The sequence below is a fragment of the Lutra lutra genome, chromosome 16 (genome assembly GCF_902655055.1).
Source record: "Lutra lutra chromosome 16, mLutLut1.2, whole genome shotgun sequence".
Lineage (NCBI taxonomy): Eukaryota > Metazoa > Chordata > Mammalia > Carnivora > Mustelidae > Lutra > Lutra lutra.
In genome coordinates this window covers 43,877,973-43,891,041 of record NC_062293.1, presented here as the reverse complement: position 1 = coordinate 43,891,041, position 13,069 = coordinate 43,877,973, and the positions used below count along the sequence as shown (strand labels likewise).

The 13,069-nt window shown below is 38.2% G+C and overlaps 1 protein-coding gene across 2 annotated transcripts in view; it reads right to left on the bottom strand.

The window, feature by feature from the left end:
- The window catches only part of EFCAB5 (EF-hand calcium binding domain 5), a 135,957-nt gene that overhangs the window by 103,451 nt on the left and 19,437 nt on the right, over positions 1-13,069 (bottom strand). For both annotated transcript variants that reach the window (XM_047709027.1, XM_047709028.1), the window contains one exon: positions 5,206-5,767. In XM_047709027.1, the coding sequence (XP_047564983.1) occupies positions 5,206-5,767 (562 nt within the window). The remainder of the gene's footprint in view (positions 1-5,205; positions 5,768-13,069) is intronic.

The following is a 13,069-nucleotide window of genomic DNA, read 5'->3' as shown; positions in this document are numbered from 1 at the left end:
AGTTTTTAAATATCAAAATAAGAATAATATTTTGTGGCATAGTAGAAAATCTATGACACATTTTAGTATTCACAAATAAAGTTTTATTAGAACTCAGCCATGCTTATTCATTTACCTATTGTGTATAACTACTTTTGTACTACAACAACAAAATTGTGTAATTGTGACTCAATTTCTCAGGCAAAAACCCTTTAATTTTTATGTAATCAAATTTAGCAATAATTTCATAATTTTGAGCCATGGTTTAAAAGGTTTTCTCAGGGCGCCTGCATGGCTCAGTGGATTAAGCCTCTTTCTTCAGCTCAAGTCATGATCTCAGAGTTCTGGGATCGAACCCCGCATCCAGCTTTCTGCTCGGCGGGGAGCCTGCTTCCCCCTCTCTTTCTCTGCCTGCCTCTCTACCTACTTGTGATCTCTCTCTCTGTGTCAAATAAATAAATAAAATCTTTTTTAAAGAAAGGCTTTTCTCTGGTAATAAAGGAAATTAATCCCTGGTTTCTCCTAGTTGTTGCATGGTTTCATTTGTCATACACACATACTTAGAAGAATATGTTTCAGGACAAAATATCTGCAAATAAATCTAGTAGTTCTTTTATTGGGATTGTTGGTATTATTATTTTGAAACTATTTTATGTAAATTGTAGGCTAAGACAACTAATTTTGTCAATGTTGTTAGGAGCCAAGATTTTTAGGGGAAAAAAGAGATGTAAATATAAAATCAAGGAATTAGGTAAAAAACCTGAAATATTGTGTTTGATATGAAATTATCTAATATTTGCTCATACTTTTATTTTTTATTTTTTTAAGATTTTATTTACCTATTTGACAGAGAGAGAGACAGTGAGACAGGAAACACAAGCAGGGGGAGTGGGAGGGGAGAAGCAGGCTTCCCACTGAGCAGGGAGCCCCATGCAAACTCGATCCCAGGATCCTGGGATCATGACCCAAGCTGAAGGCAGACACTTAATGACTGGGTCATTCAGGCGCCCCTATTTTTAAAAATTATATTTGTTAGTACTGAAAGAGTCTAGAAGCAATGATAATACAATATTTATGAGCATTCCTAGCTCCCAGATGAGTGATTTCCTTTAAAAGTAGCTATGAATCCTTTTTAAAAATTGCAAGAATCTTTCAAAGACTAAAGGAGTAAGGTTGGAAGAACACAGGAGCCAAAGTTGGGTCAAGTTGAGGATCAAAAAGAAAAAGTAACTATAATGGATTAAAATGCCTTGAATATATATTAAAATCAGTGTGTCTACAATGATACTCAAAAGGAAACATCCCCCCAAAAAATGTTTTTTAAAAACATTTTTGTTTGTTTGTTTGTTTAAATATATTATTTATTTATTTGACAGGTAGAAAGAGAGCACAAGTAAGCAGAACAGCAGACAGAGGGAGAGGAAGAAGCAGGTTCCCCACCAAGATGACAACCCAAGGCAGGGCTCCATTCCAGGACCCTGAGCCAAAGGCAGATGCTTAACTGATTGAACCACCCAGGAAACCCCCAAGAAATCTTTAATTTGTTGTTCCTCCAGGCACCTATAGATAGAAGATAGATAAGTAGACACATAGAGACATAGAGATATATAATATTCTGAAAACTTGTAATTAAAAGGAAAGAATTAAACATTTATTTTGGTTTATTAGTAGGAGGCATATTTCAATGTAACCAAATACAAAGCAATCAAGCGGGAGTTATTCCAGGAATTTCCATAGCTCAAAATTAGGAAATCTATTAACAAAATTCATTATCAACAGGTCTAAGGTGAAAACCAAATGATCATCTCCACAGATGTTGAACAAGCATTTGACAAAATTAACAATCATTCTTGTTCTTTAAAAACTGGCTCAGTGGGTTAAGTGTCTGACTTTTGATTTCAGCTCAGGTCATGATCTCAGGGTCATGATATCCAGCCCCACATTGGGCTCCATGCTCAGCACGGACTCTGCTTGTCCTTCCCCCTTTGCTCCTCGCCCTACTTGCACACGCTCTTTCTCTCTCTCAAAAATAAATAAATAAATAAATAAATAATATCTTTTTTTAAAAAATCACTCTTTAAAGGGGTTAGAAAAAGAAGATCAAAACCCAAACCCAGCAAAAGAAAGGAAATAAAAAAGATTAGAGCAGAAATAAATAATAGAGAAACCAAAAAACTCCAATAGAACAGTTATCCTTTTCTCTGCCATTGCGGTGTATGCAGTTGAGGGTTCCTCATCATGTTTTCTCTAAAGATTTTTCAGGATCAAGTTATTCCAGGGCCAAATGAAGAGTCAGACACTTAACTGACCGAGCCACCCAGGTGCCCTGCACATTTTTTTCTAATGTAATAAAATACATCTTTTTCAGATCCAAATAAAGTAGAGTTATGGTATTAATATATAGCTTTAAAAAACTGCTCATGATGAGGCAATAATACAAAAATCATCCCTACTAAAGTCCGAAACAGGACAAGGATGTCCATATCATCATTATTATTTAACATTCATTGGAAGTAATTGCCAATATAAGGAGGTTAGAGGAAGACATTACAAACATAAAAATTGAAAACAAAGAAGGAAAATGCCTATTATTTTCAGATAAGGTTTCCTTTCTAGAAAAATCCAAATAATCAACTAAAATTTTTCTATAAATAGGGGCGCCTGGGTGCCTCAGTTGGTTAAGCATCCAATCCTTGGTTTTGACTCAGGTCATGATCTCACGGTCATGGGATCAAGCTCAGTGTCTGGCGCCACACCCAGTGAGGAGTCTGCTTCAAATACTTTCACCCTCTTCCTCTGCTCCTCCCCAATCATATGCACACTTTCTCTCTTTCTCACTCAAATAAATAAATAAGTCTTTTAATAAAAATAAAAAATACTTTTTTCTATTAATGATGGAACTCAGTAAGGGAGCATAGAACGAAGATTTTCAGAATTTTATAGTTTTCATGTATTCAAACTACATATAGATAGAAAATGTAATGAAAGAAAGTCCCATTTACAATGTCAATAAGCAATAATAAAGTAGGGGTGCCTGGGTGGCTTGGTGGGGTAAGCCTCTGCCTTCGGTTCAGGTCATGCTTTCAGAGTCCTGGGATTAAGCCCTGTAGCAGGCTCTCTGCTCAGGGGAGACCCTGCTTCCCTTCCTCTCTCTCTGCCTGCCTCTCTGCCCATTTGTGATATCTGTCTGTCAAATAAATAAATAAAATCTTAAAAAAATAATAAGGTAACTAGTAATACATCTAACAAGAGATGCAAGCTTAAATGAAAAAAAACTTTAAGGCAACAATGATGGATACAAAATAAGAGGAGCAAATGGAAATACATATGTTCTCAGATAGAAACACTTGTCATTAAAGATGTTGATTTTCCCTAAGTTAATAAATAAATTTAAACAAATTTCAATGAAATTCCTATAAAGTTTGTTTTGCTGTTCTCCTTTTTTTTTTTTCCAAGTAGATGACTCAATCCTAAAATTTATATTAAAAAGCAAAAACATGGGGCCCCTAGGTGGCTTAGTCAGTTAAGCATCTGCCTTCAGCTCAGGTCATGATCTTAGGGTCCTGGGATCTAGTCCCCTATTGGGCTCTCTGCTCAATGGGGAGTCTGCTTCACCCTCTCCCTCTGTGTGAATGCTCTCTTTCTCTCTCTCTCAAGTAAATAAATAAAATCTTTTTTTAAAAAAAGCAATAATATCAGAATAAAGGAGTAAATAATGGGGACCAGCACAGAAAATTATTGAAATACAGAGCTTCCTCAACTTATGATAGGGGTATGTCCCAATAAACCCATCATAAATGGAAAATATCCTAAGTAGAAAATGCATTTAATACACCTAACCCACTCAACATCATAGTTGTATTGAGCCCATTTAAAATGTGTTCAGAACACTTAAATGAGTTTACAGTGAGCAAAATCATCTAACAAGTACCTGTTTTATAAAGTGTAGACTATCTCATGTAATTGATTGACTACTGTACTGAAAGTGAAAAACAGAATGGTATATGGGTACAGAGTCACTTGAAGTGTGTGGATTTTGTGGCTGACCAGGAGCTGTGTGGCTCACTGCCACTGCCCTGCATCACAAGAGAGCATCATACTGCATTTTGTTGGTCCAGGAAAAGATCAAAATTCCAAATTCAGAGTATGATTTCTACTGAACACATACCACTTTCACACCAACATAAAACCAAAAAATCAGTAAGTGGAATCATTGTAAGTCAGGGACCGACTATATCTTTAAAAGCCTCCGTGATTAAACCAGTGCACTGTGGTGCATGAATAGGGAGATAGTCAATGGGATAGGATAGAAAAATGCAGACATACACTCCAAAATATACAAGAATTTAGTAATAAAGTTTCAAACAGCGGGGCAAAATAGACTATTTGACAATTGTCATTGGGAACACTACATAGCCATTTGGAAAAGAAAAAGTTGGATTCATATTTTACATCTTACATTAGGATAATGTAATTCCAAATGGATCAATACTTAAAATGGGAATTAAAATAATAAAAATTCCAGGAAAAAAATGGAAGTATTATTTTACTATCTTGAAAATAACAATAACTGGAAATCTAGAAACCATAAAATGAAAGTAAATAAATTCAACCACATAGATATAAAATATCTTCTGTATGACAAGATGTAAATAGCAAGTAAAAAACAGAAGAAAATATTTGTAACTCAGTCAGATGGTCTTATATAAAAGGAAGAAAATTTAGAAGCTATATTTGCATTTGCTTCTGTATGTATAAAGAAACTGGAAAAATCCACTGAAAATGAAGAATAGCCATTATTTATGGCAGTGGTCAAGTACTGGGTAGATGGATGATAAGAATGGGAGAGGAACTTCTCATTGTATAACTATATATTTTGACTTTTGAACCAAGTGAATAGATGGCCTATCTGAGAAGTTAAATTTTTAAAAAGTTCCTACTCTTATATAGCTTACTTTCCAGTGCAGAGAGACAGAAGATAAACAAATAAATATATACCTTAGATCATAGTGAGTAACTAAATCCATGAATTCAAGGAACTTCTTTAATATGCTTCATTAATCTTCATAGTGCCTTATAAATGGTGACACACATACTAGCAGCTCAATAAATACTTTCTGAATAATTACAAAATTATTTAAGCCCTATTTGTATGATTATGTTATTATTCTACTTGCTTTCAATGTAAGGATCTAGATCATCAACTGAAAATATAAAAAAATTTACCTGTTGCCAGTAGTGTTGGGAACATGAATCTTCAGGTCTTCTGTGACATCTCTCATCATCCTTTGATAACCAGACATTTCTGAGTCTTTGATATAATAAGGATTGTTTCTCATTAAGTATTCCCCCAAATGATTAATTGGATTAAACCTGGTTGTATTACCAACCTCTGCCCAAAGCTGCTTCTTTTCCACTTGCATTAACATTTTTTCCACTCCAGGAACTAAGGTAGGCAGAAGTTTGTCAAGCAAATATGCACGAGTGTTCAGTGTCATGTTGTCAGCATTAAACCACTCTTTGGCCAAATTATCACTGGGGAGTTTTTTTTCAGCCTTTTTTTCTTGTTCTTTCTTCAGATTATCCTTGTCTATTATTTTCTGTTGCATTGCCCGGGCTTTTGCTTCCAATCTTTCAAGACATTTTTTCTTCCATGGCTGTTCTAGCTTTGAATTCAGTGGGGCTGGATCTATATTGAAAATCACTTTTGCAGGTTTTCTAACCACCAAATTCTTTGAGGCCTTTATTGAACACACTGAGGTTTCTGTCTGCTCTTCCAGGTGCATTCCTGAGGAAGAAAAAAAAGTGAAATGTAAGAAATATTAGAAGTAGATTTTAATCTTTTACTTTAGAATATTGTTAGGAGAAAAAGTCCCATCCCACCCCCGTCCCCGGCCGGAGCAAGATGGTGGAGGAGTAAGAGAATTAAATTCCGTCGGGTCCCAGGAATTCAGCTAGATAGTTATCAAACCATTCTGAACACCTACAAACTCAACAGGAGATCGAAGAGAAGAAGAGCAGCAATTCTAGAAACAGAAAAGCGATCACTTTCTGGAAGGTAGGATGTGCGGGGAAGGGAATCTGAGGTGATATATGGGAGGAGAGACCTTGGAGAGAGGGGCCGGCTCCCGGGAAGCAGTACAGCCACGGAGCATAAAATCAGAACTTTTAGAAGTCTGCGCCACTAACGGACATCGCTCCAGAGGCTAAGTGTGGGGTGGAGCCCTCATGGGGACAGTGTGGTCTCAGGTCCCTCGGGGTCACAGAAAGACCAGGGATACCAGAGTGTGGCAGAGCTCCCAGGTATTGGAGCGGGGAAGCCAGCTACAGAGACAGAGCCGAAGAGTGAACTCTCAGCTCAGGGTTGCCATAAACTGTGATCTGAGGCACAGTTGGGCTACTACTCTTTGAGTAGGGTCCCCATAAGTTGCAGATCTGGAGAGAGTCACCTTCTTCATCCTCCAGGAGGAGCGATGCGGGAGTGCAGTGCAGGAATCTGCTGGGTTTGGAGACCAAACGGCGTCATGCGCACCAGAGATAGAAAAGCTTGGTCACAGGCTCGGTGAGCACAGAGTGTGGCTGGAGACCAGGGAGATGGCAGGGATTGACTGCTTTTCTCTGAGGGCGCACTGAGGAGTGGGGCCCCAAGCTCTCGGCTCCTCTGGGCAGGAGATTGGGAGGCTGCCATCTTCATTCCTGTCCTCCAAAGCAGTACAGAAAGTGTTCAGGGAACAAAAGCTCCTGAGCACGAACCCAAGCAGGTTACTTAGCTTGGCTCCTGGCAAGGGTGGCGCAATTCCACCTCAGGCAAAGACACTTAAGAATCCCTGCAACAGACCCCTCTCCCAGGAGATCAGCAAGAACATCCAGCCAAGACCAATTTTGATCAATGAGAACTGTGGAACTGCTGAGCTAGGGGAATACAGCACATAGAATTCATGGGTTTTTTTCCCCATGATTCTTGAGTCCCTCAAAGTTAAATTTTTAAAATTTTCTTTATTTTTTTCTTTTTCTACTTTATTTGAATTTTTCCTCTTTCCTGTTTTAACCAACATCTTATCTTATCAACACCTTTTAAAAAATCTTTTTTAATTTTCATTTTTATAGTCATATTCTATCCCTTCATTGTACTTAACCTTATTTTTTGTATATATATAAGTTTTTCTTTCTTTAAAATTTGAGGATACAGCTTCTTCTAACAGACCAAAATATACCCTAAATCTAGTATATGGCTTTGTTCTAGTCCCCCTGATCACATATTCTCTCTCTCCCTCTTTTTTTTTTAATTTTTTCTTTCTTTTTTTCAACCAACTTCTTATCAGTTCCTTTTTAAAAATCTTTTTAAAATTTCATCTTTACAATCCTATTCCATCCCTTCATATTTACCCTACTATTATTGTATTATTGTCAATGTGTTTCTTTGATTTTGTTATTAATTGGGTTATATAATTGGCTGCTACCATGTTGGGCATATAGATATTTAAAATTGTTAGATCTTCTTGTTGGACAGACCCTTTTGGTATGACATAGTGTCCTTCCTCATCTCTTATTATAGTCTTTGCTTAACATCTAATTTATCTGATATAAGGATTCCCACCCCAGCTTTCTTTTGATGTCCATTAGCATGGTAAATTGTTTTCCACCCCCTCACTTTGAATCTGGAGGTGTCTTTGGGTCTAAAATTAGTCTCCTGCAGACAGTGTATCAATGGATCTTGGTATTTTTTGTTTTTTGTTTTTTTTATCCATTCTGATACTTGTGTCTTTTGATTGGGGCATTTAGCCCATTTACATTCAGGGTAACTATTGAAAGATATGAATTTAGTGCCATTATATTGCCTGTAAGGTGACTGTTACTGTTACTGTTACCTGTAAGGTGACCTTTCTGGTCTATGTTACTTTTAGGCTCTCTCTTTGCTTAGAGGATCCCTTTCAATATTTCCTGTAGGGCTGGTTTGGTGTTTGTAAAATTCTTTTAGTTTTTGTTTGTCCTGGAAGCTTTTTATCTCTTCTTCTATTTTCAATGATAGCCTAGCTGGATATAGTATTCTTGGATGCATATTTTTCTCATTTAGTGCCCTGAATATATCATGCCAGTCCTTTCTGGTCTGCCAGGTCTCTGTGGATAGGTTTGCTGCCAATTTATTTCTACCATTGTATGTTACAGACCTCTCGTCCTGAGCTGCTTTCAGGATTTTCTCTTTGTCACTGAGATTTATAAGTTTCACTATTATATATTTTTATTGATTTTGAGTGGGGGTCTCTGTGCCTCCTGGATTTTGATGCCTGTTTCCTTCCCCAAATTGGAGAAATTCTCCACTATAATTTGCTCCAATATACTTCCCCCCCTTCTCTTTCATCTTCTTCTGGGATTCCAATTATTCTAATATTGTTTTGTCTTATGGTATCACTTATCTCTTGAGTTCTCCCCTTGTGATCCAATAGTTGTTTTTCTCGTTTTTCCCCAGTTTCTTTATTCTCCATCATTTGGTCTTTTATATCACTAATTATCTCTTCTGCCTCATTTATCCTCACAGTCAGAGCCTCCAATTTTTATTGCATCTCATTAATAGCCTTTTTAATTTCAACTTGGTTATATTTTAGTTCTTTTATTTCTCCAGAAAGGGATTCTCTAGTGTCTTCTATGCTTTTTTCAAGCCCCGCTAGTATCTTAATAATTGTTATTCTGAACCTTAGTTCTGACATTTTACTTATGTCCATACTGATTAGGTCCCTGGCAGTTATACTGCCTCTTGTTCTTTTTTTTTTTTTTTTAGGTGAGTTTTCCCATCTTGTCATTCTGTCCAGAGAAGAATAGATGAGCAAGAGAACAAAATACTAAAATGGCAACAATGACCCCAGAGAAATATACATTAAACAAATCAGAAGAGATTTGAAACTGAAAAAAAATTTAAAAGAAAAAAAGAGAATATAATGAGTCGCGTGAGCAGAATAGAGCAATACACTGGATTCTGCGTGTATTTTGGTCTTTTTTTTCCCCTTAGAAACCAGATTCCAAGATTGTCAAGAAAGAAAAACTTACACATGTACAAAAATAAAATCAAATACAATGAAAGGATAGAATGTAACTAAAAATTAAAGTTGAGACCAAAAAAAAAAAAAAAAGGAAAAAACAAGGAATATAAACAGAGATGTGAACAGAACAGAACAATATACTATATCCTGAGTGTATTTTGGTCTGTTTGTTAGAAAAAATTAAACTCCAAAATTGTAAAGAAAGAAAAACATACATATACAAAATAAAATTAAATACAATGAAAGGGTAGAATGTAACTGTAAAGATGAAAATTTTAAAAAGACTTAACAAAGGAAAAAGAAGGAGGAGGAGGTGGTGAAGGAGAAGAAAATGAGAATATGATCAGGCAAGTGAAGAGAACGGTCATGCACTAGATTCTGGGCATATTTTGGTCTGTTTGTTAGAAAAAACTGCATCCCAAATTGTAAAGAAAGAAAAATATATAGGTACAAAAATTAAATTAAACACCATGAAAGGATAGAATGTAACTGTAAAAATGAAAATTTAAAGAGATTTTTTAAAAAAATGAGTTGGTAAAATAAGAAATTGGTTGAAAAAGGGGAGAAAAAATTTCTTAAAAAGGGGGAGAAAAAAGTTAAAATTGAAAGACTAAAGAATTGTGGGGGGAAAAACATGAATTTTATATACTATTTTGCCTTAGCACTGGAGTTTTATAGTTCTCTATGATTGGTAAACTTGGTCTTTTCTGGATGTTTTTGGCAATGTGAGGTGGGGCATCTTGCATTGATTCCCAGGTGTCTTTGCCTGGGTAGAATTGCACCCCTCTTGCCAGGGGCCAGGCTAAGTCCTCTTCTCTGGTTTCTCTGTGTGGCTTTTGTTCATTGAAGATTTTCTGCACCCTTTAGAAGATGAGAATGAAAACAGCGGCCTCCCAATCTCCAGCTCTAGAGCAGAAAGCTCAGGGACTCGCTCCTCAGTGCGCCTTCAGAAAAAGCAGTCAATCACTCCTGTCTCCCTGGTCTCTGTCCACACTCTATGTTCACCCAGCCTGTGACTGAGCATTTCTATCTCACGCACATGACCCCATTTCGAGTTTCCAAACCCTGCAAATTCCTATGGTGTGCACCCACGCCACTCCTCCCAGGGGAGGAAGGGGGTGTCTCCCTGCAGTTCTGTTGCTTGCTGGACCCCTACTGGCAGAGCAGTCACCCAATCATGCTGGGGTTCATGGTATATGCCAACACCAAACTGAAAGCTCACTCCTGGGCTCACTGATTTCAGGCAGCTTCCCCTTTCCAATGCCTGAGAACTCTGTCCCGCTCAGGCACCCCCCACTCGCCCTGTGACCCCCAAGACCATACTGTCCCACCCAGGATTCTGTCCCACTTCACCACCTGAGTGCCTTTCAGGTAGGGATGTCCCTCACAGGAGCAGACTTCTAAAAGTTCCAATTTTGCGCTCTGCTGCGAAATCACTCCCTGCTGGCTTATGGAGGTTCTGTACCCCCCACAGCTTATCTCTCCAAATATCACCTTGAATTCACATCTCCACATCTCCTACCTTGCAGACAGTAATCACTTTTCTATTTGTAGAGTTGCACTTCCTCTTTTCTCAGATCTCCAGTTGTGTTTGCAGGTGTTCAGAATGATTTGATAGCTATCCAGATGAATTCCTGGGACCAGAGGAAACTAAGATCTCCTACTCCTCCACCATCTTCGTTGGTCCTCAGGTAAATCTTTTCATTTGTTTAGGACATCTTTAATGTCTTTTGGCAAAGCTTTACAATTTCAGTATTGAGGCTTTGCTCATTTTTGGTTAGATTTGTTTCTAGATGTTAAGGGGTTTTGATACTATTAAAATGGTATTTAAAATATTTTATTTTCTAATTATTTATTGCTAATATACATACATATAATTGTTTTTTTTTTCTTTCTTTCTTAAAACCTTTACTTTGAGACATGGAAAAATCTTACAGGTACACGTAGAAAAGTAAGACATGATCACAGTTAAAAAGTGAAGACCATATATCCAGAAAGCTTTAATGCTTGCCAGCAAATGTTTAAGCTAAAGTTCTGAGTGTGACAAACTACAGGGCTGAAAGGAATGGTAATTAGTATTCCTCCTTCTTCACCCTCTCCGTCAACAAAATCCACACCAACCTCCTTATACTCTTTCTCAAGTGCAGCCATGTCCTAATGGGGCTCAGAAAGCACTCCTCCCTTTATGCCTTCACCCGCATACTACTTGGCATACATTAGGTCAAACTTATGGGCCAGGTGAGCCCAGGCCTCAGCAATGGCTATGGTGTTGCTCAGCATACACACAGCTCACTATATACTTTGGCCAGATTTCTACCAGGTACCACAGTAGGAGGCTGGTAATTAGGCCAACTTTGCAGTCATTGAGGCACTGGTCCACAAACTGGTTGCTGCACTTGGTCTTGATGGTGGCAATGGCATTGACATCTTGAGGAATCATAGGCAGCAAGCCATGTAGTTACCATGCCAAGGATCATATTTTACTATCTGGCTGGCTGAACCAAAGCACGCAGTGGTGATTTCTGATACAGAATGCTGGCCATGGTAGGCTTTCTCAGCAGAGATGACAAGGGCATATGTGGCCAGAGGAAAGTGGATACAGGGATAGGACACCAGGTTGGTCTAGAATTCTGTCAGATCAACATTCAGGGTTCCATCAAATCTGAGAGAAGCAGTGAAGGAAGAACAATCTGGCTAATAATGTAGTTGAGGTTAGTGTAGTTTGGACATTTAATATCAAGGCTTTTTTTTTTTTTTAAGAGAGAGAGAAAAGGAGAGAGGGAAGTGCACATGTGCCTTGTAAGTGGTGGGGGGCAGAGGGAGAGAATCTTTCAAGCAGACTCCCCGGTGAGTGTGGGGCTCAATCTCACAACCATGAGATCATGACCTGAGCCAAAATCAGAGCTGGATGCTTAGCCGACTGAGCCACCCAGGTACCCCAATATCGAGGTTTCTGCGGTAGCTGTCATCGACAACCTTGTTGTCTACCATGAAGGCACAGTCAGAGTGCTCTAGAGTGGAGTTGGGAGTGAGGGCTCAGCTACAGCTATGTAAACCTGAGGGGCTGAGTAAATGGAGAATTCCAGCTTGGAATTCTTGCCATAATTGAAAGAGAGATGTTCCATCAGTATGGAGGTGAACCCAGAGCCAGTTCTGCCTCAAAAGCTGTGGAAAACCAAGAAGTCTTAAAGACATGTGCTCTGGTCACCCAGTTTCTGAATTGGTCCAAGACAAGGCCAATGATCTCCTTGCCAATGATGTAGTGCTCTCAGGCAGCAACTTCGTGCCTGGGATGAAGTTCTCAGGGTTAAAGTGCTGGTGGTAGGTGCCAGTCTGAACTTCATCAATGACTGTAGGTTCCAGGTCTACAAACACTGTCCTGGGCACATACTTGCCAGCATCCATCTCACTGAAAAAGGTGTTGAAGGAATCATCTCCTTGCCCAATGGTCTTGTCACTTGGCATCTGGCCATTAGGCTGGATGCCATGTTCCAGGCAACCGAGCCCCCAGCATGCATTGCCAACTGGACACTAGCCTGCCAGCGTAGATGGATGCACTCATGCATGGTAGCTACAGGTTAGCAGGCACAGGTAATAGGAGCAGAAACAGGGTCCCTGTTACCATCCCTCAATTAAAGTAAGTAATGCACTTATAAGTGTTTCTTATAAATTGACTTTGTATGCAGAAACCTTATTAAATTTATATTTGTTGCTTTATTCAATTATGTTATCTGCAAAAAAGAAACATTTCTACTTTATTCTTTATAATTTTTATAACTTTTATTTCCTTTGCTTTATTGCACTGGCTAAAACCATGTATTTTGGGGGGAGGAACAATCTATTTCTGACACACCTTCAGAAATTAAGACACATTAATACAGGGACTCTCTCAGTGGTTAGAACAGTGTTGGAAATATAGTAAGAACTCTTACTTGACAAATGAATAAATATTGTGTTAAAAATATTACGGACATTGGAATCATAGATACCAGGGGTCAAATTCCAGCTCTCACCTTTCCTAGCCCCATGCTTTAGAACAAATTACTCAGTTTAGA